Below are 21,336 nucleotides of genomic sequence, written 5' to 3'. Positions count from 1 at the left end.
GGGAGGAGCAGGTGGAAAGGGTCAGTGATCTTATTTTGGATGTGCTAAATTGGCAACTGGGCTTGCCTGGTGGCTCAGTGGTAAAGAACCCGCCTGCCAGTGCAGGAGACGCTAATTCGATCACTGGGTTGGGAAGATCCCCTGGAGAAGGAAATGACAACCCTCTCTCATATTCTTGCCTGGAAAATCCCATGGACAGAGGCGCCTGGTGGGGGCTTCAGTCCATGGGGTCCCAGAGAGTCGTACTTGACTGAGTGACTAGACAACAGTGACAAATTGGCAACCCTTATTCGGTTGTCCATGCAAGTGATTGGTTAGAAAATTCTGGAGCTCAAGGGGTGGTCTAGACTGGAGATAAAGACTTAGAACTCATTAGCAGAGAGATTTTATCTTTAGTCCAGGGATTGGAGGAGATTGTCTAGAAAAATACCACAGATAGGGAAGGCCCCCCCACCGCCCCCCCCCCCCCCCATCCAGGTTACCACTTTCTATTCAACCAAGCCTTGATGTTGGACAGGGAAGAAAGTGAATAATCCTAACCATCTTAGCCTGAGTGCTTGTGATGTACTAAGCATTGTTTTAACTTCTTCATCCTCCCATGGGATGTATAGGGTAGGCTTTGACCCATGAACTTTGCAGGTGAGTCTGCAGGAGTTGAATAAGTTGAATAAGTGAGAGGCAGTTCCAGGATTAAGGTCCCACATCATGTCCCAGAGTTCATGGTCTTCACCTTGCTGCAGCACAGCCAGCTCAAAACTGGAAGCTGAGCTGCTCGAAACATATTGGTTGAAGGAAAAACAACAGAAGCAGCTCAGAGAATGGACTCTGTGTATGCTTGAGTGTATGTGTGTGTGTTTAGTGTGAAGTCAGTTAGCTGAGAGTTTTGTGTCTGAGTTCCAGGCTCACATCTCTTTTCTTTCCACCCCCTGCCCCAGGGTGCTGGGGAGAAAGGAGAAAAAGGAGAACCAGCCGTGGTTGAACAGGTAAGGGGTCTGGGGCGGGTAGAGTTGCAGGGGTATGGGCAAGAATGGGGGTCACACTCCTTTCTCCCCCAGGGACAGCAGTTTGAAGGACCCCCAGGAGCCCCGGGACCCCAAGTGAGTCATGACTGCATTCCCCTCTTCTTGCCTTTTGCTTCCAGTTGGGGTGTTTGATCTCCCGGGGTGGGGAGTTGGAGTGTAATGTTGCCAGATCATTCAAAGACTGTTAGATACTTGAGGCTCAAAAGATGAATGAAAAAGTGGATTGAGATGTAAAGCTGGAGCTTTATATGGATCAGCATAGCATTGAGGGGCCAGGAGTGGCTCAGCAATGGAGTAGGAAGGTCAACACGGGGCCACGGTCAGTGGTGGGCCGCAAGTCCGCTTGGCTCAGACTTTGCACTTCTCATGACCTCTATTCCTCTGTCTGCAACAGGGGGTGGTTGGCCCCTCAGGCCCTCCTGGGCCCCCAGGATTCCCTGGAGACCGTGGTCTACCGGTAAGAGAGTCTCTCTGGCATGTAACCTTTTGGGGGGGAGGGAGATTTCAAGCTGTGGAGCTGAAGCTGGGAGCGTGGCTGGGGCTGGGGACATCACATGGGGCTGGCACTATCCCCTCCTGCTCCTCTTTCTCCCCATTTGTGAATTGCCATCTGGCTCCTCTGCCATCTTGGGGGTGGGGCTATCCCCTGCTTTCCTCCTTCTGTCTCTATCCCTGAGTGTTTCTTGTCTCTTTCTCTCTATGTCTGTTTCCTCACCCCTCTTTCATCTGTCTCTTTCTGTTTCTCTTTCACTTTTCGTCGCTTTTTCCCTCCCTCCCTCCATTTCTCTGTGTTTGTCTTGTCTTCCGTATTTTCTCTCTCCCTGCCCCTCTCTCTCCATCTCTCTGCCTTCACCTGTCTCTCTCCCTCTCTCCCGCTCTGTTTCTCTCTGTCCCCTCCTTCCCCCATCTTTTGCTCCATCTCTCTATCTCCATCCCTCTGTGTCTCTCTTCCTCTCTCAGGGCCCTGCTGGCCTCCCAGGCATCCCTGGCATTGATGGGATCCGGGGACTCCCAGGCACTGTGATCATGATACCGGTAAGAGGGAGACAGGCTGGCCTGGCCTTGGGGAGTGGAGTCCTGACCCAGGAAGTGGGGACCTCTTGTAGAAGTTACCCTCACTACTAGTTGCCCTCTAGTTCCAGTTTGCAAGAGGCTCTCACAAAGGACCCCCAGTATCCTTCCAGCAGGCCCAGGCTCAGGCAGTCCTGCAACAAGCTCAGGTGAGGGGAGGATAATATGGGGACTGTTGGAGGGTGGGGCTTCCCCACTGGCTCAGCGGTAAAGAATCTGCCTGCAGTTCAGGAGATGTAGGTTTGATCCCTGGGTCGGGAAGATCCCCTGGAGAGGGGAATTGTCACCCACTCGGATATTCTTGCCTGGAGAATTCCATGGACAGAGGAGCCTGGCAGGCTACTGTCTATGAGGTGGCATACAATTGAGCATGCATGTCGGGAGGTAATGGGAGGACACTGAGAGAATGCCAAAGATGGGAGACAGTGAATAGTCAGCAGACAGGTGGGTATTTAACTCTCGACGATGACTTTGTGGGGATATAGAAGACCTGAGGCTCTGTTCCCCTCTGTCTCTTTAGCTCTCTATGAAAGGCCCTCCTGGCCCGGTGGGGCTCACTGGACGCCCAGGTCCCATGGTGAGTAAGGAGGCTGCATGGAAGAGGGGACGCATCCGTGGAGATGACTCTAACTCAAACTCCCTCTAAGTGCAGCACCCTATCTTTCTTCCTCCAAGGGCCTCCCTGGGTATCCAGGTCTGAAAGGAGAGATGGGAGAAATGGGGCTGCAGGTGAGATTGGTGGGGTGAGGGGCAGGGTGGATGGGAAGGTGGATGTCTCCCATGGCCACAGGATAAAGTGCGAGTTGGGGAAAATGGCAAAAGGGCTGGTGATACGCTCGCAATTACTGCCTTTTTGATGTTTGAAATTGTGGTGCTGGAGTGTCCCTTGAACAGCAAGGAGATCAAACTAGTCAATCCTAAAGGAAGTCAACCCTGAATATTTGTTAGAAGGACTGATCCTGAAGCTGAAGCTCCACTAACTTGGCCACCTAATTCAAAGAACCAGCTCATTAGAAAAGACGCTGATGCTGGGAAAGATTGAAGGCAGGAGGAGAAAGGGGCAACAGAGGATGAGATGGTTGGATAACATCACAAACTTGATGGACATGAGTTTGAGTAAACTTCAGAAGGTAGTGAAGGACAAGGAAGCCTAGCGTGGTGCAGTCCATGGGGTTGCAAAGAGTCAGACATGACTTAGTGACTGAACACAACAGGGAATGACTTAAACTAAGTCCTTACTCTTTGTTATTCTTTTTCTGCCTCCTTTTCTTTCTCTTCTAGGGTCCCCGAGGGCTTCAGGGACCTCATGGGCCCCCTGGCCGAGAAGGAAAGATGGTGAGTGACTCGCAGTTCTTCAGATCATCCCTTAGCCATCTCTCAGCACCCAACACGAGCCTCGGCTCTGTGCTCTCAGGGTCTGCTGGCGTCATTGGTGGGATAAGAGCACTGAGGACAGGGAATGGCAGTGCACTGAGGACAGGGAATGGCAGTCCACTGAGGGTTTTGCAAAAGGAAAGACTGGCACATTGGGGAAAATGATATTTCCAGATAGTATTAACATTCCATGGGGAGCATACAGCAAGGAGATTAATGGGGACTGAAGATGGGGGCTTTTTTTTTTTTTAAGTGTACTCTTTCTTCTCTTTTTAAAAAATTTATTTATTTTTAGTTTTTTTGACTGTACTGGGTCTTCACTGCTGTGAAGGGCTTTCTCTAGTTGCAGTGAGTGGGGGCTTCTCTCTAGTTGTGGTGCACAAGCTTCTCGTTGTGGGTGCTTCTCTCATTGTGGAGCACAGGCTCCAGGGCCCACGGGCTTCAGTGGTTGTAGCTCATGGGCTCAGAGCCCAGGCTCGGTAGTTGTGCACAGGCTCAGTTGCACTATGGCATGTTGGATCTTCCTGGACCAGGAACCAGTTCTCAACCACTGGACCAAAAAGGAAGTCCTCTTTTAATTTTATTTTGTTTTTTGGCCATTCGGTATGTGGGATCTTAGTTCCCCAACCAGAGATGGAACCCTTGCCCCCTTGCAGTGGAAGCATGGAGCCCCAGCCACTGGACTGTCAGGGAATTCCCTGAAGATGAGGGTTCTTCATTTTTGTGATGCTGGTACCTTGGACTAGAGAAAGGGCTCTATGGATGGGTTTGAGATATACTTGAGAGCTTCGATTAGTACACAGAGAAACTGCCAGCACAGGGGACTGCAGGAGGAAGGTACTCCACACACGGCAGTAGACATCTCGACTATGTGACCCCTACCCCCCACAGGGCCGCCCTGGAGCGGATGGGGCTCGGGGCCTCCCAGGCACCACGGGACCTAAGGTAGGTGATGTGGCCAGGACTGGGACTTGGAGGGACCGTCAGGGTAGAGGATTCAGGGCTCAGATGCTGTCTCTTTGTGCAGGGTGATCGGGGCTTTGATGGCCTGCCAGGGCTGCCTGGTGAGAAGGGCCAAAGGGTGAGTGTTTGAGGCCCCTCCCCCACATCCAAGCCCCTCCCAATATATTCATGACACTCTCCCCATCCCCAGTATCAGAGCCTCCATCCCTGTGTCTGAGTGCTCACCCCTCACACCCCATCTCCCTTCCTTGGGGGCTGCTCTCTACCCTCATCTTTTGACCCTGAATGGCCCTCTGTGTTCCCCACTGCAGGGTGACTTTGGTTATGTGGGGAAACCTGGTCCCCCAGGAGAGGATGGGCGGAAGGTAAGTTTGGAAGCAAGTTAGGGGGTGGTTTGGAAGCCAGAAAGCCAGAATGAGGGAAATAGAGCATTCAGGAGACTGAGGGAGGGGTGAAGGTCTGCACTGGAGAGTCAGGAGGCCCCATCAGGGGCTCAGAAAGACAGATGGAGAGCTGGGGGTTAGTGCTAGAGTTACCGGGCTTTCCCTATGGCTCAGCGGTAAAGAATCCACCTGCCAGTGCAGGAGACATGGGTTCCATTCCTGGGTGGGGAAGATCCCCTGGAGGAGGAAATGGCAACCCACTCCAGTATTCTTGCCTGGGAAATCCCATGGACAGGGGAGCCTGGAGACCATGGGGTCTCAAAAGAGTCAGACTTGACTTAGAGACTAGAGAACAACTAGAGTTCAGAGGTGAGGCCCCGGACTGCAGGTCCAGGACTGGGGTCACGGGCCTGAATTTCAAATCACATATACCCGGTTGGCTGGAGTCTGCCGCAAGTTCTGACTCTGAGATGCCCTGGAAGGGGCTGCCCAGATGAGGGAAGGTGATTCTCTGAAGATTATACCCTTGCCTCCCCGAGTGATGCCATTTTCCCACAGGGAGCAGAGGGACCTCCGGGGCCCACTGGCCAGGCGGGGGAGCCGGTGAGTATGAGGGACCCCTGGACTGCTTGTCTGACACAGAGGAGGGAGGCAGGCCTCCTCGGGCCTCAGAGCAGGGATGCTGGAATAACATTAGCTCCCGCTTCCTTGCAGGGCCCCCGAGGACTGATTGGCCCTAGAGGCTCCCCCGGACCCCTGGGACGCCCGGTGAGAACGTCGCTGTCTTTCAACATCCCTGTTTGTCCTTTCCTCACCGTTCTCTCCTCTGCGTGTCCATTCCTTGCTGCCTGGCTTCTCTGCCCACTCACCGTTCCCCCTGAGCCTCTCAGCGTCTCAGACGCAGGCTCCTGCACGTGTGTCTGCCCTGGTCTCACACCCTCTCCTCCCCCAGGGTGTGACTGGAAGTGATGGTGCTCCAGGTGCCAAAGGAAATGTGGTACGTGTTCCAACAGCTGGTGCTTGCTTGCTTTCTTTATCTTTGGCTACACTCAGTCTTTGCTGCTGGACGGGCTTTTTTCCTAGTTGCATGTGGGGGCTACTCTCTAGTTGCAGGGCACAGACTTCTCATTGTAGTGCCTTCTCTTGTTGTGGAGCGTGGACGGGCTCTAGGCGCATAAGCTCTAGGTCCATGGGCTGCAGTAGTTGCAGCGCGTGGACTCCGTAGTTGCGGCTCCTAGGCTCTAGAGCGCAGGCTCTGTAGTTGTGGTGCATGGGCTTAGTTGCTCCTTGCCATGTGGGATCTTCCCAAATCAGGGATCCAACCTGTGTCTCCTGCATGGGCAGGTGGATTCTTTACCACTGAGGCACCAGGGAAGCCCCACCTGATGCTTTCTTTTAAATTCATGAATTAATTTAAGTTTTGCTTGCACTGGGTTTTCCTTGCTGGGCACAGGCTTTCTCTAGATGTGGCAAGCCGGGGCCACTCTTCACTGTGGTGTGCGGGCTTCTCTTTTTGCAAAGCATGGGCTCTAGGCCCACGGGCTTCAGTAGTTGGGAGCTTGTGGGCTCTATAGAGTTCGGGCTTAGTACTTGTGGTGCATGGACTCAGCTGCCCCGCGGCATGTGGAATCCTCCTGGGCTGGGGATTGAACCCATGCCCCCTGCATCGGTTGGTGGATTCCCAGCCAGGGTGCCTCCAGGGAAGTCCCCCTGATGCTTTCAGACACTCTGACCCTATGGCCACCCATATCCTTGCCCACTCCCGTGACCCCTTCCCTCATTTCAGCTTCACCGACACCTCAACACCACAACCTTTCCAGCTTCACAGAAGCCTCACTTTCTCCCCAGGGTCCTCCAGGAGAACCAGGCCCCCCAGGACAGCAGGGAAATCCTGGGTCCCAGGTTTGAGCTATTTTTCCAATAATGGGGGGAGCGTGGTCCATGAAGGTCATAGATCATTCCTAGCTCCTCCAACTTCTGCACTCACTGTCCCTTTCTAAAGCTTTTTCTTCTTTCTCTTTTAAAATATCTCCAGGGAATTCCTGGCCCCCAGGGGCCCATCGGCACTCCTGGGGAGAAGGTGAGTGACAGCTCTACTTTCCCTCCTCCCCCTTCATGTCTTCTTCCTCCAACTCTGCCTGCAAGAAAAACTTCCCATTGGGCCCCTTTTGTAAGCCATGGATAGTGACCAATTGCGACAGTCCCTAACAAGCTCAGAGTAACCAAGTGTCATTGTTGGAGAAGGGCTGATTGTGAGAAAGAGACCTCCACCAAGTCTGGAGTACAGGGGGATGTTATCAAGACACGGGGGAATCTCTCAGAAGCCAGATAGTATTACCAAGATTCATGGGCCAAGAAATCCTTTTCTCTGGGGTCTTGCAGTGTCGTCTTTGTTCCTCTGCAAGTCTGTTTCCATCTCCCCTGAAGGACAGGATTCTTTCTATATACATCTTGAAAAAGCAAAAATGTTAGTCGCTCAGTCACGTCTGATTCTTTCTGACCCCATGGACTGTAGCCCACTAGGTGCCTCTGTCCACAAGATTCTCCAGGCAAGAATACTGGAGTGGGTTGCCATTCTCTTCTCCAGGGGACCTTCCCAACCCAGAGATCGAACCCATGTCTCGCGCGTTGCTGGTAGATTCTTTACCGTCTGAGTCTGTTCTTACTCCAACTCATCTTGTACTGCTGTTGCTATTTCAGTCCCCAGCTCCTTAGAATCTAACAGTTTCTTTACCCAAATCCATCTGATCGTAGTTTCTATGAGGCAAGGTGTCACTTCCCTCAAAATTTCAGGAGAGAGTCTGACTGGCTTAGCTGACTGGCCAGGATCCCCTCTCTGGACTCATCAACTGTTTGCAGGACATAGAGAGGTCACCCCATGACCCACCAGTCTTTGGTGGAACTATGGGTTGAAGGGGCTTCTAAAGGAAGGAGTCCCCCATCCCAGCATGTCTCTCACACTGTTTTTATATCCCTTGCCTGAATTCTCCCAGAAGCAGAGGCTTTCTGAGGCACAGAGAGGGGAGGTGGCTTGTCCAGGGTCATACAGCAAGTTCGGAATTACTGAGAATAGATTGCGTGACCAGTAGAATCTGCTTTTTCTCTAACCTTGAGGTAGCTGCATGTCTGAGCAGGGATGTTCCTGGTGGAATGCCACGCTCTGAGACCCTGTATCTCTCCCTACTTTTCATCTTCTTTCAGGGTCCCCCTGGAAACCCAGGAATTCCAGGCCTCCCAGGATCTGAAGGCCCTCCGGTGAGAACTAGATTCTGGGAGAAAGAGGAAGGAGAAGGGAGAGGCTTGGGAGTTTGGATGGCAAATCAGGTCTTTGACAACTCAGAACGTCTTTCTCCCAGGGTCACCCAGGTCATGAGGGCCCAACAGGAGAGAAAGGGGCCCAGGTAAGTGACCTGAAGAGGGGCTGATCTGGGGATGGGGGTTGGCAGGCAGGGCCAGGAGTCTCACGAGAAGAGAGATGAGTGCACTGGGAACGCGGAGGGGGAAGAACAGGTTGACATTGATCTTATCTCCATCTCAGGGTCCAACAGGGTCAGCAGGCCCTCCGGGCTATCCGGGACCTCGGGGTGTGAAGGTAAGTGACGCTTGGGGCCTGCAGTTAGGGCTGATTTATCAGCACTGACTTCGGGAAGCTGGCTCCATCAGACACTTCTGCAAGAGTGTGAGAGAGGAATCAGCCTGCCAGGCAAGGTGCGGTAGGACTGACCGTATACAGTAGGGTGTGCGCTACTTTGAAGCTGAACAGCCAAAGGGTAACATTACAGCATAGTTGTCACCTTGTAGTTGAGACTAGTTAAACCCATTACAGGCTGAACCCATTTCACTGTTAAGCACATACATCACATCCCCAGGTCAACACATTATAATCAAGCAGAGGGTTGTTTTAGAAGCTCAAATAGATAGCCAGTGGGAATGTGCTGTTTAATGCAGAGAGCTTAAATCAGTGCTCTGTAACAGCCTAGAGGGGTGGCATGGGGTGGGAGGTGGGAGGGAATTTTAAGAGGGAGGGGACATATGTATACCTATGGCTGATTCATGTTGATGTATGGCAGAGACCAACACAACATTATAAAGCATGTATCCTTCAATTAAAAATAAATAAAACAAACAAAAGCAACAAAAACTCAAGCCAAGAGCCATACAATCTACAAGCCTAGAAATATTAGGACCAGTTGAGAGCTGTACTGAATAGAGATTTACTATTGACCAGCTGTAGGGACATTGTAATTAAAATGTATGGTAGCTAAGACCAGTTACCTTGTAGCCAAGTACAGGTATCCATTACGTGTAGTCTAAGAACAGAGTTTGGTTAGTCTAAGAACAGTCTAAAAGCCAGCTCCTCACATTTTTGCATTATAGACCAGCTTCTGCTTGCTGCTGCTAAGTCGCTTCAGTCGTGTCCGACTCTGTGCGACCCCATAGACGGCAGCCCACCAGGCTCCGCCGTCCCTGGGATTCTCCAGGCAAGAACACTGGAGTGGGTTAGTTACCCTATAACCAAGGAGGTGTAGTTATGTTGTAGCTGGCCATGAAGACCTGTGGGTGTCCAAACTCAGAGTTCCATTGAAAGTCAGGCATGGTTTTCTATATAGAGTTGAAGGCTATGTTTTGGCTGAGTCTAGTTACACCATCGGAGAAGGCGATGGCACCCCACTCCAGTACTCTTGCCTGGAAAATCCCATGGACGGAGGAGCCTTGTGGGGTGCAGTCCATGGGGTTGCAAAAAGTCGGACACAACTGAGCGACTTTACTTTCACTTTTCACTTTCATGCATTGGAGAAGGAAATGGCAGCCCACTCCAGCGTTCCTGCCTGGAGAATCCCAGGGACAGGGGAGCCTGGAGGGCTGCCGTCTATGGGGTTGTACAGAGTCAGACAGGACTGAAATGACTTAGCAGCCGTTACACCATAGCCATGGTCAGAGAACAATTGTAGTCAAACTTGGTTACATCGTAGTCCATGAATTGCCCTGTGGCTAGAGACAGTGGTGATATTGTCAAAACACATAGTTACATTGTATCCAAGTGTAACTTCATTGTAGTCACTGAATTCCATTATAGTGTGTCTCCCTGTGGCTGGAAACAGTCATGCTATTGTCAAAACATAGTTATAGTGTATCCAAGTACAATTTCATTTAACTCACTTAGCTCAGTTACACTGTAGCCAAGTGCAGCTTTTCTTATGGCCCAAGCCAAGAATTTGGTGTGAGCAGCATCTGGGCTTGCACTGAGCAGTCGCGCTGTAGCCAAGCACAGACTCCCCTTGTTGCCAGGCACAGAGTCGTGCTGTATCCAGCACAATGGGAAACATTCCTTCGCCTTTAGAATGAAGCTGGGTTCTGGAATGTTCATCCTTTTCCTCCTGCCAGAAGGAACTGTGGACACAGTGTCCCTAGGAGATGGAAATCAATTACTTGGAAATTTGGCCTTCCCTTCACACCCCCACACAGATGACCTTGGGAGGCTGCCAGTGAGAAGGGGCAGGGGAAATACAATCTCTTGTACACCATACTAGCAGATGATGGGACAAGATAATTTTCTCTGGGGCTGCTCCCCACCCCCTCCCTCTAGTCCTGCATCCTCTTGGGATTGTCCTGGCTGTTTCAGGCAGAGGACTGAGCTCCGGGCCCTTCCGGAGCAGTGTGGGGACTGAGAGCTTCTTTCTTTTCAGGGTACTTCTGGCAACCGGGGCCTCCAGGGGGAGAAAGGAGAGAGGGTAAGAAAGAAGGGGATTCCTTGGGAGAGGGGAACCCTAATAATGGGGCTCTGACTCTGCCCCTTCGTGAAAACCTTGACTTCTGATCTCTGTACTGTGTTCCACCCAGGGAGAGGATGGTTTCCCAGGCTTCAAGGGTGATGCGGGGCTTAAAGGAGATCGGGTAAGATGCTCTCCAAGGGAGGAGTCTGGTGAATCTGGGGGACCTGGGAAAAACAGTGAGGAGGTGTACTGGGGCAAAGACAGGGGGCAGGGGTGACAAAGAAGGACTGATATCAGGGTTTCTCCTTTCTGTTCCAGGGGCAACCCGGACCTCCAGGTCCTCGGGGAGAGGATGGTCCTGAAGGGCTCAAGGGGCAGGAGGGGCTGGTTGGTGAGGAGGGTCCCCCAGGCTCGGCTGGGGAGAAGGTGAGTGGACCTGGTCACCCCCCTCCAGTCTGTCCCCAGCTTCCAGCCAAGGTGTTCCCTGGCCCTTTGCCCTCAGCCTTCTGTTCTTTTATCTCCAACTTTAGGAGGCTCTTCATTTCTTCACTTCTGGAGCTCAGCATGATAGAGCAATGCCATGCACTCTATCTTATTTATATCCCTATAACCACTACAGGCAACAGACATTTTTATCCCCGTTCTACAGACAAGTAAACTGAGATTTGGAACGATTGAATGAGCTGTCCAAGGACATGCCCCTAGCAGGCAGGGACCAGGAGTTGAACCCATGTTTCCCTGGATCCCACCCTCCCCCCTTTGCCACCGTGCCCCAGCCATCCTGCCCGTCCCCAACTGACACCCAAATTGCAATCTCTGACTTTTTTCCTACAATCTCTCTGCAGGGCAAGCTTGGCGTGCCGGGTCTTCCAGGTTACCCAGGACGTCCAGGCCCTAAGGTCAGACGCTACGAGGCGGGTGGTGGGCAAGGGTAGGGTTTAGAGACTGATTAACATCTGGGGTTCTAGGCTATGGTCTGGGGGTGTGAACTGGCCACCTCATGGGGCACTGAAAGTGTAAGATGTGGGCTTTGGCATCAAACTTAGGCTCGAATACCCAACCTTATCTGCTAAGTGGCCTTGGGTAAGTCACTCCTCACCTGCTAAATGACCTTGAGTAAGTCACCCCCTAATACCTGCTAAACGAACTTGAACAAGTCTGTTGAGCCATTTTTCTCAGTTGCAAAATGGAGATACCAGCAGTAGCTACCTCATCAATTTGATTATAATAATGTTGATGATTTTGGTGATAATAAATCTGTAGGATCCTTCTTACTGGTATGATTAAGGTTGGCTCAAACAAAAAGTCAGTAAGGAGGAGAATCATAAAAAACACACAGCTTACATATCTTGAATTAATTATAACTTAGAGTGTATTTGTGTAAAAATGTACCTTTGGCTGCCAATGTTTTGATGGATGAGGCTATTGGTAAGACATGTCTTTCTGCCTAAGCCACACCCGTATTACATCACTGATGATTTGTAGTTTTTATTTACAAAAAGTGGAGCAGGAAAATCAAAGACATTTAGAAGAAATCTGAGCACAGAATCCTCGAGTTCCATACTTTTGGCATCTTGCTCTGGCACAGTTACCTTGCGTGTGTGGGCTAAGTCTCTTCAGTTGTGTCTGACTCTTTTCAGTCCCATGGACTGTGGCCCGCTAGGCTCTGTCCATGGGATTCTCCAGGCAGGAATACTGGAGTGGGTTGCCATGCCCTCCTGCAGGGGATCTTCCTGCCTCTAACCTGCCCCTTACCCAACTGCCCCCACGCTCTTGACCCTGCCCCTGGTGCTGCCTCTGAGGCTTCCCTTTAACCGGGGCCCTGCATACCCTGGATGCCCTGCCTGCGTGCATGCTAAGTGGCTTCAGTCATGTCCGACTCTTTGTGACCCCATGGACTGTAGCCCGCTAGGCTCCTCTGTCCGTGGGATTCTCCAGGCAAGAATACTGGAGTGGGTTGCCATGCCCTTCTCCAGGGGATCTCTCAGACCCAGGGATGGAACCCGCCTCTCTTACTCCTGCGTTGGCGGATGAGTTCTTTATCACTAGCGCCACCTGGGAAGCCCCATAGTTATCTTGCCCATGCCTAATTTGACAGTGATTTTTTTCTTTTAATTGCTTTCCTTTATATTAAGTCTTTTCCATTTCTTTCTCTCTCTCTCTCTCTCTCTTTTTTTTTTTTTGGTTGAACTCTGCTGTTTGCAGGATCTTAGTTCCCAGACCAGCAATTGAACCCAGGCCCTCGGCAGTGAAAGCTCTGAACCTTAACCACTGAACTGCCAGGGAATTCTTGTCTTTTCCATGTAACTTTGATTTTAGAGATATCTTTCTTTTCCCTTTCTACATTTCATCCATTTTCATAAGCTTTCATTAAATCACATGAGTCCATTGGCAAGGGTAACTGCTATAAACAGGTTTGGGAATTAACTCAAGGCACCAAAGTTCGGAGCAGAACTCAGCCTGTTGGAGCAGGAATTCCTGGGAGTTCAAAGAAATTCAAAGGCTCATAGCCAAGACTGGGCAGTGTGCCTTGGGCATCAAGCACTGAACACATTACCGGAGGCCTGATGTATTAGTTAAGTTGAAGTCAGTTTTGGGTTGCTAGAATAAAAATGCCTTGGACTGGATGTTCTAAACATAGAAATTTGTTTTGGAGGCCAAAAGTCTGAGATCAGAGTGCCAGCATGGTTGGATTCTGTGAGGGCTTTCTTCCTGATTTGTAGATGAACATTTTCTGTCTTTGTCCTCACATAGGGGAGGAAAAGGCCCTGATGCTGGGAGATATTGAAGGCAGAAGGAGAAGGGGGCAGCAGAGGATGAGATGGTTGGATGGCATCACCGACTCCATGGACAGAAATCAGCAAATTCTGAGAGATAGTGAGGGACAGGGAAGCCTGGCATGCTACAGTCCATGGGACAACAACAAAGGAGAGAGGGAGGAGCCAGAGAGAGACACAGACCGAGAGATATAGTCTTCTTTCTTAAAAAAAAACAAACAACTTTTTATTTTGCATTGGGGTATAGCCAATTAACAATGTTGTGACAGTTTCAGGTAAACCATGAAGGGACTCAGTCATACATATGCATGTATCCATTCTCCCCAAACTCCCTTCCCATCCAGGCTGCCACATAACATTGAGCAGAGTTCCATGTGCTATACAGTAGGTCCTTGTTGGTTATCCATTTAAAATATAGCAGTGTGTACATGTCCATCCCAAAGTCCCTAACTATCCCTTCCCCCATCCTTCCCCCGGCAGCAATGGGTTGGTTCTCTAATTCTGTGAGTCTCTTTCTATTTTGCAAGTAAGTTTATTTGTATCATTTCTTTTCAGATTCCATATATAAGGGATGTCATACGATATTTCTCCTTCTTTGTCTGACTTCCTTCACTCAGTACGTCTGGTCTCTTCTTATAAGGACACTAATCCTATATACGAAGCTCCTACCCTCATGACCTACTTAGTTCCCAAAGGCCCCACCTTCAAATATTATCACACTAGGGATTGAGGATTCAACATATGAATTTTTAGAAGACACAAACATTCAACCCATAGCAGTTAGTAATTGCGTGAATAAAATGACAGTTAACATTCCTTGAATTCATACTGTGTGCCAAGTACTTTGTAACAAAAATAAAACTAAACAAGACACTTTCTACACATATCCCATCTATCCTAACCAGAACCTTGTGAAGGAGGTATTGTTCATATCATCCCAGGCTACAAACAAGGAGACTGGTGCTCAGAGAGGTTCAGCCACTTGTCTAGGACCACACAGCTAGTTCAGTGATGGATCTAGGATTCAAAACACAGTGAGGGGTGAGAGGGGATATTGGAGCCTATGGCATCTTCCCCCCAGGTCAAGGGAGGATGCCTCCATGATGGGCAGGAGAGCAACTACTGGAGTCAGTTAATATGCCAGGCAGTGGGGATTAGGACCAGAGCATTATGTCCCAGTCATTGAATAAGTAAGCAGATAAGCAAGGTCATTTCAAGACAAATATTATATGGGAAACAAAATAGGAAAATGTGTTAGTGCGTGATTTGAGGATGAGGTGGTCAGGATGGTGGTGGGAGGCTTCTGGAAGGAGGTGACATCTGAATGAGATCTAGATGAGGAGGGGATCTGAGAGAAGAGAATTTTAGGCAAAGGCAGACAGTGCAAAGGCCCTGAGGCAGGAATGTACTGGTATGTGAGTAGCATTAAAGAGGCCAGTGTGGCTGGAAAGGAGAGAGCAAGAGGAGAGAGGAGAGGAGGCCTGAGGGCTGTCTTGGAGGAGGCAGGGGCTGGAGGGACCAAAGAAGCCTCTGGAATCAGTGGCCTGGAAATGCCTGAAACGATGGGATGGCCAAATGGAGGGCTAACATTGCCCACCGCCCATGCCTCATCTCCATTTCTTCTCTCTCATTCTCTTGATTCAGGGATCTATTGGCTTTCCGGGACCCCTGGGACCATTAGGAGAAAAAGGGAAGAGGGTGAGTCATGATCTAGGGGTCAGGGGGGAGGGGAAGGGCTTGCATGAGAGGAGGAGTGTGTGTGGCTGTGCGTGATAGCAGGTGGGACCCTAGGCAGGTGTGTCTATGCCTGGAAGCCCTTGTGTGCACACACCTTGCCACATGCAATGCAGGGCACATGTAGGTGATCCCACCTGGCACTACAGCATGTGTGCCCATGTGCCCATGTGTCCATGTGCATCCTACATGCCCTTCAGTGCGAATCAGATGGGGCCTGGATGCTGCAGCCTCGGGGCTTGTGGGTAAACAAGGGCACCAGCTGCATGATTGCTGTGTGACTGTGGGCATAAATGCATGAGAGGGCATGTTGATGTGTACGAAAGAATAGGGAAACACACATAGGTGTATGTGTTTCCGTGCACCTGAGGGGTTGTATACACTTGCATGCATGGTTTGGCCATGTGTGCACTGCAGCTATGTAAATGGATATTGCGTATATGCACCCAGCGTGTATACTACTGTGTTTATCAAGACCGTGTCCTCACATGAGCCCACGTACATATGTGTTTACTACATTGGGTAGACACACGGGCAAAGAACATATTACACGACAAGCTCCATGTGTCATCTCGAAGCTGTGGTTACCCCTTGCATGCCACGGTGGTACACAATCCTGTATGCACACCATGCAGCTGTGATAACTAAACAGGCGTCTGTGTGAATTAGCGTGCTTCTAGGTGTGGACCCTGTAGGTGCAATCATAATATAACTGGGTGTGTGTCATCTTTTCATAGTTGGATGTGTAAGTTGTGTTTATGTATATGAGTGAGTGAAAGGCTTGTGAGCGAATGTGAGACAGACATCTTTCCAGGTCTCTGACTGGGTGTATTTGTGTGTTTCTGTCCTGTCTTTGCACCAACACCACCTTCTTCTTCCCCCTCGCCCCAATTTATGTTCCAGGGGAAGGCCGGGCAGCCAGGCCTGGAAGGAGAGCGGGGACCACCAGTAAGAAAATGGGGACAGGGCCAGAAAGATGGGCTACGAGGGGAGCGGTGGGTGGGAAGAGAGTTTGGGGCATGTCGGTGGTCCTTGGGTGGTCACAGAGGGAAGGGACCCTAAGGACTTGGCCTCACTTCCTGGGCCCCCCCACCCTCTCCCTTCTAATCTTTGCTTCTTTTCTCTTCAGGGTGCCCGTGGAGAGAGAGGGCAACCAGGTGCCACAGGGCAGCCGGGCCCTAAGGTATGGAGAGGACGGGTGGCCAGGCACCCCCATGCAAGCCTTCTGGTTCAGGCTCAACAAGTCCCTCCCAATACATCCCTGTTGAGTTTGTCCTGCAGCCTGAGTCTAATTCATTCTATCCTAGGGTGATGTGGGCCAGGATGGAGCCCCTGGGTTCCCTGGAGAAAAGGTGAGTGAGTGAGTGTGTGTTTGTGTGTGTGTGTGTGTGTGTGTGTGTGTGTGATTCTGGTGGGAGACAAGCCCAGAAGGTAGGGAGACATTATAATGCAGAATGCAGAAAAAGCCTCTGATATCTGAGAGCTGTGAGTCAAGTCTTAACTTTGTTGCTCACCTGCTCTGTGACCTTGGTTGAGTCACCTAACCTCTCTGTGCCTTGGTTTCTCCCTCTACCAAATGAGAATAGCCACAGTTCCCCTCCCAAAGGGCTGCAGTGGCAAATGAAATGACTTCCTGCAGGCAGAATGCTTGACCCCATGCCTGGCCTGCAGGAAGCACCCAAAATGCTTGTTGTCATTAGGTGGGACTCAGAGGGAGGGGGAGGAAAGCAGAGAGGATGCTCTAATGATTTCTGCTTCTGTTTCAGGGCCTCCCAGGTCTGCAAGGTCCTCCTGGGTTCTCCGGACCAAAGGGTCCCCCTGTAAGTCAGCATATCCTGCTGGGGGGAGGGGGAGCCAGGCAGAGGGGAAACTCCTTATTGTGCTTCAACTCTCTCATGCTTTGTCCGTCAGGGTCCCCAGGGGAAAGATGGGCTACCTGGACACCCTGGACAGAGAGGAGAATTGGTGAGCAACCCTTTGACCTCTGACCCCTGACCCCATTGGGCTCTTCATTTCTTCCACTCCATGATATTTTTTTCATTTATATTTTATTAAAAAAATTTTTTTTTGGTCACATCTTGTGGCATGTGGGATCTTAGTTCCCTTACAGGAATGGAGCCTGCACCCCGTGCAGCGGATGCTGTCTTAACCACTGCAGCACCAGGGAAGTCCCATGACACCTTCTTTCAACGTTTCTCCTCAGGGTTTCCAAGGTCAGACAGGCCCACCTGGACCGGCTGGTGTCGTGGGTCCTCAGGTCAGAGTGGCCCCCAGGTCTCCCCAGTTTTGCACCAGTTTGGGGATATTTGGGGGGAGGGGAGATGGTGATCCCAGACAGAACCACTACCCCAGGCCACCTCCATTCAAGATGAGCCTTCTTCCTCTCCAGGGAAAGACAGGAGAAGCAGGGCCTCTGGGTGAGAGGGGGCCTCCAGGGCCCCCTGGACCTCCAGGTGAACAAGGTCTTCCAGGCCTGGAAGGCAGAGAGGGGGCCAAGGTGAGACCACCACCCCACGGGACATCTCAGTTGAGTGACCTCAAAGATCCTGGAATGGCCTTACTGTCATCCCCAGGTTCAGCATCAACCCTGTGGGGGAGGGGAGCCAGACTCACAGATTGAGGGGAGACGCCCCCTCCTCCACAGTCTGACTTCCCTCCCCTGGACTCCTGCAGGGGGACGTGGGACCACTGGGACCCCTTGGGAAGGAAGGGCCACCTGGACCCAGAGGTTTCCCTGGTCCTCATGGAGCCCCCGGGGAACCAGTAAGTATGGTTTGCATGTGCCTGGCTGGGCTGTGGAATGGAGAAAGAAAGGGGGGCTTAGGAGGGACATGGCTATAGCCTCCTGACCATGGAGGAGGAGGGATGGATCCCTGAATCTCAGTGCCAAGAAGGGGGTGGGAACTCTGAGCCCCCCAGAGTAAACATAGGACCTGGGAGCACTTTGGGGGGGTCTCTCTTTCTGGGGAAGCAATTCATGGGGGCTTGTGGATCTTAGTTTCCTGACCAGGGATTGAGCCCAGACTCTCAGCAATGAGAGCAGAGTCCTGACCACTGGACTACCAGTGAATTACCTTTGGGGGTCTCTTGACTATGAATCATCTCCTCCTCAGGGACCGACTGGTTTAAAGGGTGACAAGGGCCCCCCAGGTCCTGTCGGTGCCAACGTAAGTGTAAATCCATCTGCTATGGGGGGTGGGCAGGGTGGAGAGGTCTCAAAATATCTGGGAAGCTGGGTATGGTCATGATCATGTTCAGCTATTTTGGGAGCCAAACAGGCTTGAGTCACACTCCTCTCTGCCACTCACTGGCCAGGCAGTCTATCATTCCACCAGCCTCAGTTGGTTTGTCTGTAAAATAGTCCTGTCTCTAGGTTGTAAACCTCAATGAGATGATCTGTCCAACACATACTTACTTGCATCCCAGGCCTTACCGTTTAAATGTGGGCCCTAGTTCCCTGACCAGGAATCAAATCTGTGCCCTCTGAATTGGAAGGGCAAAGTCTTAACCACTGGACCTCAGGGAAGTCGGACATGAGCCCCTTTAAAAAGCTCCTTTCTTCTGGAACTTACTACTATCTAGTCAAGGAGATAATGGATCAGCGGCGGTGAATGCCGCAAAGCCAAATAACACAGGCTAGTGGGGAGCAGGGAAGAGCCCTTAAATAGTCTGGCCAGGGGGCTTTCCTGGAGGTGCAGCGGTGAAGGCTCCGTGCCTCCAGTACAGGGGGTGCTGGTTCAATCCCTTGTGGGGGAACTAAGATCCCACATGCCACCCTGAGGCACCAAAAAATAAATTAAAAAGCTGACTAGGGAGAGTCTCCTGAGAAGATGACATTTGAGCTGAGACCTGAGGAAAGAGCCATGTGGTTGGCTAGGAGAAGAGTGGGTGCCAGGCAGAGGGAAGAGCACGTGCAAAGCCCTGAAGCTGGAGGAAGCAGTGAGGGGGGCCGTGTGGCTGGAGGGAAGTGAGTGGGAGGAGGTGAGGGCAGGGAGGAGATAGGGGCAGGTCGCGGAGGGCCTCGTGAGCTGCCGGGAGAGCTTTTTTGCTCCAAGTGAGTGGAAGCCTTGGAGGGCTTCCGGCAGAGGAAGTCACGTGCTCTGACTCGGATGTTCACAGCGCCCTCTGGCTGCTGTGTGGGGAACGGCCTGGATTGGTGGTAACCACCTAACTCAGGCTACTTGCAAACCCTCCAATAAATGAGATCTACTGTTATTGCTATCATTCCTGACCCTCCCCCCCGTTTTCAGGGATCCCCTGGGGAGCGTGGTCCTGTAGGCCCAGCAGGGGGCATTGGGCTTCCTGGTCAAAGTGGAGGCCAAGGCCCCGTGGGCCCCACAGGCGAGAAGGGTTCCCCGGTAAGTTCCTGCCCCCTCCATTCATCCCCAAGAACCAGCCCTCCACATACCGGGACTGCATTTCTGCCCTGACTCTTTCTACTCCCCCTAACAGGGTGAACGTGGCGCCCCTGGCCCCACTGGTAAAGATGGCATCCCCGGGCCCCTGGGCCTTCCTGGACCCCCTGGAGCTGCAGGGCCTTCTGGCGAGGAAGGGGACAAGGTGAGAGAGACTTGAGGCAGAGGGGAGGGGCTGGGGGAGGACAGGGGAAGAGGGACGCTGGGTCGTTGCTCATCCTGTTTCCTTTGCAGGGAGAAGTGGGTGCCCCCGGTCACAAAGGCAGCAAAGGAGACAAGGGAGATGCGGTGAGTGGGGCACCCAGAGAGGGAGCTGGTCTTTGGTCTTTGGAGAGGGTAAAAGGGATACTGAGAGGATGGGCAGGGGCGTGGGTCACGGGGTTTCCTGCCTTCTTGAGCCCTATCTTGACACTCGCAAGTAACAGAAGTCACTTAAGCTACCCAGAATAAAGGGGCCAACTGCGTTCCCAACTTCCCTCCAGGAATTCAGTCTCAGCACCCATCACCTGGAAGCCAGCTCAGTCCTGGGAAATCGATGGGACTTTGGGGCCAATGTTCTGATGGGCCAAGCTTATGAGAGATGCTGTGTCTGGTCCCATGAGTTGGTGGCGAGGAAGACAGGGTTGTGGGGAGAGAAATTCAGTTTTCTAGTGGGTGGGGAGTGGACAGGGGTGCAGTGATTGATGTCGCTAGTGTTCCCCCTTCATCTTTTTTCAGTTTAAAAAAAATATATATATTTATTTGGCTACACTGGGTCTTAGTTGCTGCTTATGGGATCTTTGATCTTCATTGTGGCCCATGGGATCCGGTTCCTTGACCAGGGGTCGAATCCTGACCCCCTTGTGAGTGCAGAGTCTTAGTCACTGGACCACCAGGGAAGTTCCCCACCTGCGACCTTAATCTTAAACCTGAGGGTTTCTTTACTCTGTTCCCACCTCCAGGGCCCGCCTGGACCAACAGGGATACGGGGTCTGGTGGGACACCCAGGCTCTCCAGTGAGTACTCCCAGCTTTGTGGTCCTTCTCTGGATCCCTTATGGGAAGGGACAGTGTTCTCCACTGTGACTCAGGCCCCAGTTCAACCCTAACCCCTACCCCTTCGTGTCAATGCTCAATTCAAACTCACCCCAGAATTTGATTCAGTCTTGACCTCAACCCTCAAACTTCATCACAGCCCTAATTTTAACACCCTAATTTTAACTGTGACCTTAGCCTCAATCCCAACTCAGACCTTATCTTCACATCCAACATTAGCTGAACCTGACCCAGTCCTAGACCTCAGTCCAGACCCACCCTCTAATACTGACCCCAAACCTGAGCTCCAATTCTGAATTTACCTCAGACCTGAGCTCAAGCCCAACCGTACCTCTCAACCCCACTTGGACCTTAATTGACCTCAGCTTGACCCTGACTCTCCACCAAGGCTCATCTCAAAACTTTGACTCAGTCCTAGATTTCATTCCTAAACCCTGACCCTTAACCTGCACCCCTAGCTTCAGACCCAACCCTGACCCTCCCCAAACTTCATCCCAAGCTTGAACTTCCATCCTGATTTTGACCTTGAACCTAACTCCAACCCTTGACACAGACCCTAACTGTGTCCTACCCTGTCCTCCTTCTAGGGAGCAGATGGGGCTCAGGGACGCCGGGGATCCCCAGGCCTCTTTGGGCAGAAAGGAGATGATGGAGTGAGAGGCTTCCCTGGCACGATTGGTCCTCCGGGCCTACAGGTGGGTGTCTGAGTTTGAGGGTATGGCCTCTGGTCCTCCCTACTTTGTGCCCCAATTTTGCTTCTTTGCTCCACAGGGAATGCCAGGCCCTGCTGGAGAAAAGGGAGAAGTTGGAGATGTAGGGTCCATGGTATGAACTATGGGGGGAAATGGG

At 51.6% G+C, this 21,336-nt stretch overlaps 1 protein-coding gene across 2 annotated transcripts in view; it reads left to right on the top strand.

The window, feature by feature from the left end:
• COL5A3 (collagen type V alpha 3 chain) overlaps positions 1 to 21,336 on the top strand; it is a 45,712-nt gene that overhangs the window by 10,300 nt on the left and 14,076 nt on the right. For both annotated transcript variants that reach the window (XM_052644146.1, XM_052644145.1), the window contains exons 9-47: positions 936 to 983; positions 1,056 to 1,097; positions 1,417 to 1,479; positions 1,983 to 2,057; positions 2,159 to 2,242; positions 2,614 to 2,670; positions 2,769 to 2,822; positions 3,375 to 3,428; positions 4,359 to 4,412; positions 4,495 to 4,548; positions 4,742 to 4,795; positions 5,372 to 5,416; positions 5,528 to 5,581; positions 5,766 to 5,810; positions 6,662 to 6,715; positions 6,849 to 6,893; positions 8,015 to 8,068; positions 8,170 to 8,214; positions 8,352 to 8,405; positions 10,501 to 10,545; positions 10,655 to 10,708; positions 10,846 to 10,953; positions 11,373 to 11,426; positions 14,949 to 15,002; positions 15,942 to 15,986; positions 16,168 to 16,221; positions 16,346 to 16,390; positions 16,805 to 16,858; positions 16,950 to 17,003; positions 17,242 to 17,295; positions 17,428 to 17,535; positions 17,712 to 17,801; positions 18,152 to 18,205; positions 19,289 to 19,396; positions 19,491 to 19,598; positions 19,688 to 19,741; positions 20,395 to 20,448; positions 21,075 to 21,182; positions 21,259 to 21,312. In XM_052644146.1, coding sequence (XP_052500106.1) covers positions 936 to 983; positions 1,056 to 1,097; positions 1,417 to 1,479; positions 1,983 to 2,057; positions 2,159 to 2,242; positions 2,614 to 2,670; positions 2,769 to 2,822; positions 3,375 to 3,428; positions 4,359 to 4,412; positions 4,495 to 4,548; positions 4,742 to 4,795; positions 5,372 to 5,416; positions 5,528 to 5,581; positions 5,766 to 5,810; positions 6,662 to 6,715; positions 6,849 to 6,893; positions 8,015 to 8,068; positions 8,170 to 8,214; positions 8,352 to 8,405; positions 10,501 to 10,545; positions 10,655 to 10,708; positions 10,846 to 10,953; positions 11,373 to 11,426; positions 14,949 to 15,002; positions 15,942 to 15,986; positions 16,168 to 16,221; positions 16,346 to 16,390; positions 16,805 to 16,858; positions 16,950 to 17,003; positions 17,242 to 17,295; positions 17,428 to 17,535; positions 17,712 to 17,801; positions 18,152 to 18,205; positions 19,289 to 19,396; positions 19,491 to 19,598; positions 19,688 to 19,741; positions 20,395 to 20,448; positions 21,075 to 21,182; positions 21,259 to 21,312 — 2,394 coding nt within the window. The remainder of the gene's footprint in view (positions 1 to 935; positions 984 to 1,055; positions 1,098 to 1,416; positions 1,480 to 1,982; positions 2,058 to 2,158; positions 2,243 to 2,613; positions 2,671 to 2,768; positions 2,823 to 3,374; positions 3,429 to 4,358; positions 4,413 to 4,494; positions 4,549 to 4,741; positions 4,796 to 5,371; positions 5,417 to 5,527; positions 5,582 to 5,765; positions 5,811 to 6,661; positions 6,716 to 6,848; positions 6,894 to 8,014; positions 8,069 to 8,169; positions 8,215 to 8,351; positions 8,406 to 10,500; positions 10,546 to 10,654; positions 10,709 to 10,845; positions 10,954 to 11,372; positions 11,427 to 14,948; positions 15,003 to 15,941; positions 15,987 to 16,167; positions 16,222 to 16,345; positions 16,391 to 16,804; positions 16,859 to 16,949; positions 17,004 to 17,241; positions 17,296 to 17,427; positions 17,536 to 17,711; positions 17,802 to 18,151; positions 18,206 to 19,288; positions 19,397 to 19,490; positions 19,599 to 19,687; positions 19,742 to 20,394; positions 20,449 to 21,074; positions 21,183 to 21,258; positions 21,313 to 21,336) is intronic.

Source organism: Budorcas taxicolor, chromosome 7 (genome assembly GCF_023091745.1).
Source record: "Budorcas taxicolor isolate Tak-1 chromosome 7, Takin1.1, whole genome shotgun sequence".
Taxonomy (NCBI): Eukaryota; Metazoa; Chordata; class Mammalia; order Artiodactyla; family Bovidae; genus Budorcas; species Budorcas taxicolor.
This window is presented reverse-complemented; position numbering and strand designations above follow the sequence as displayed.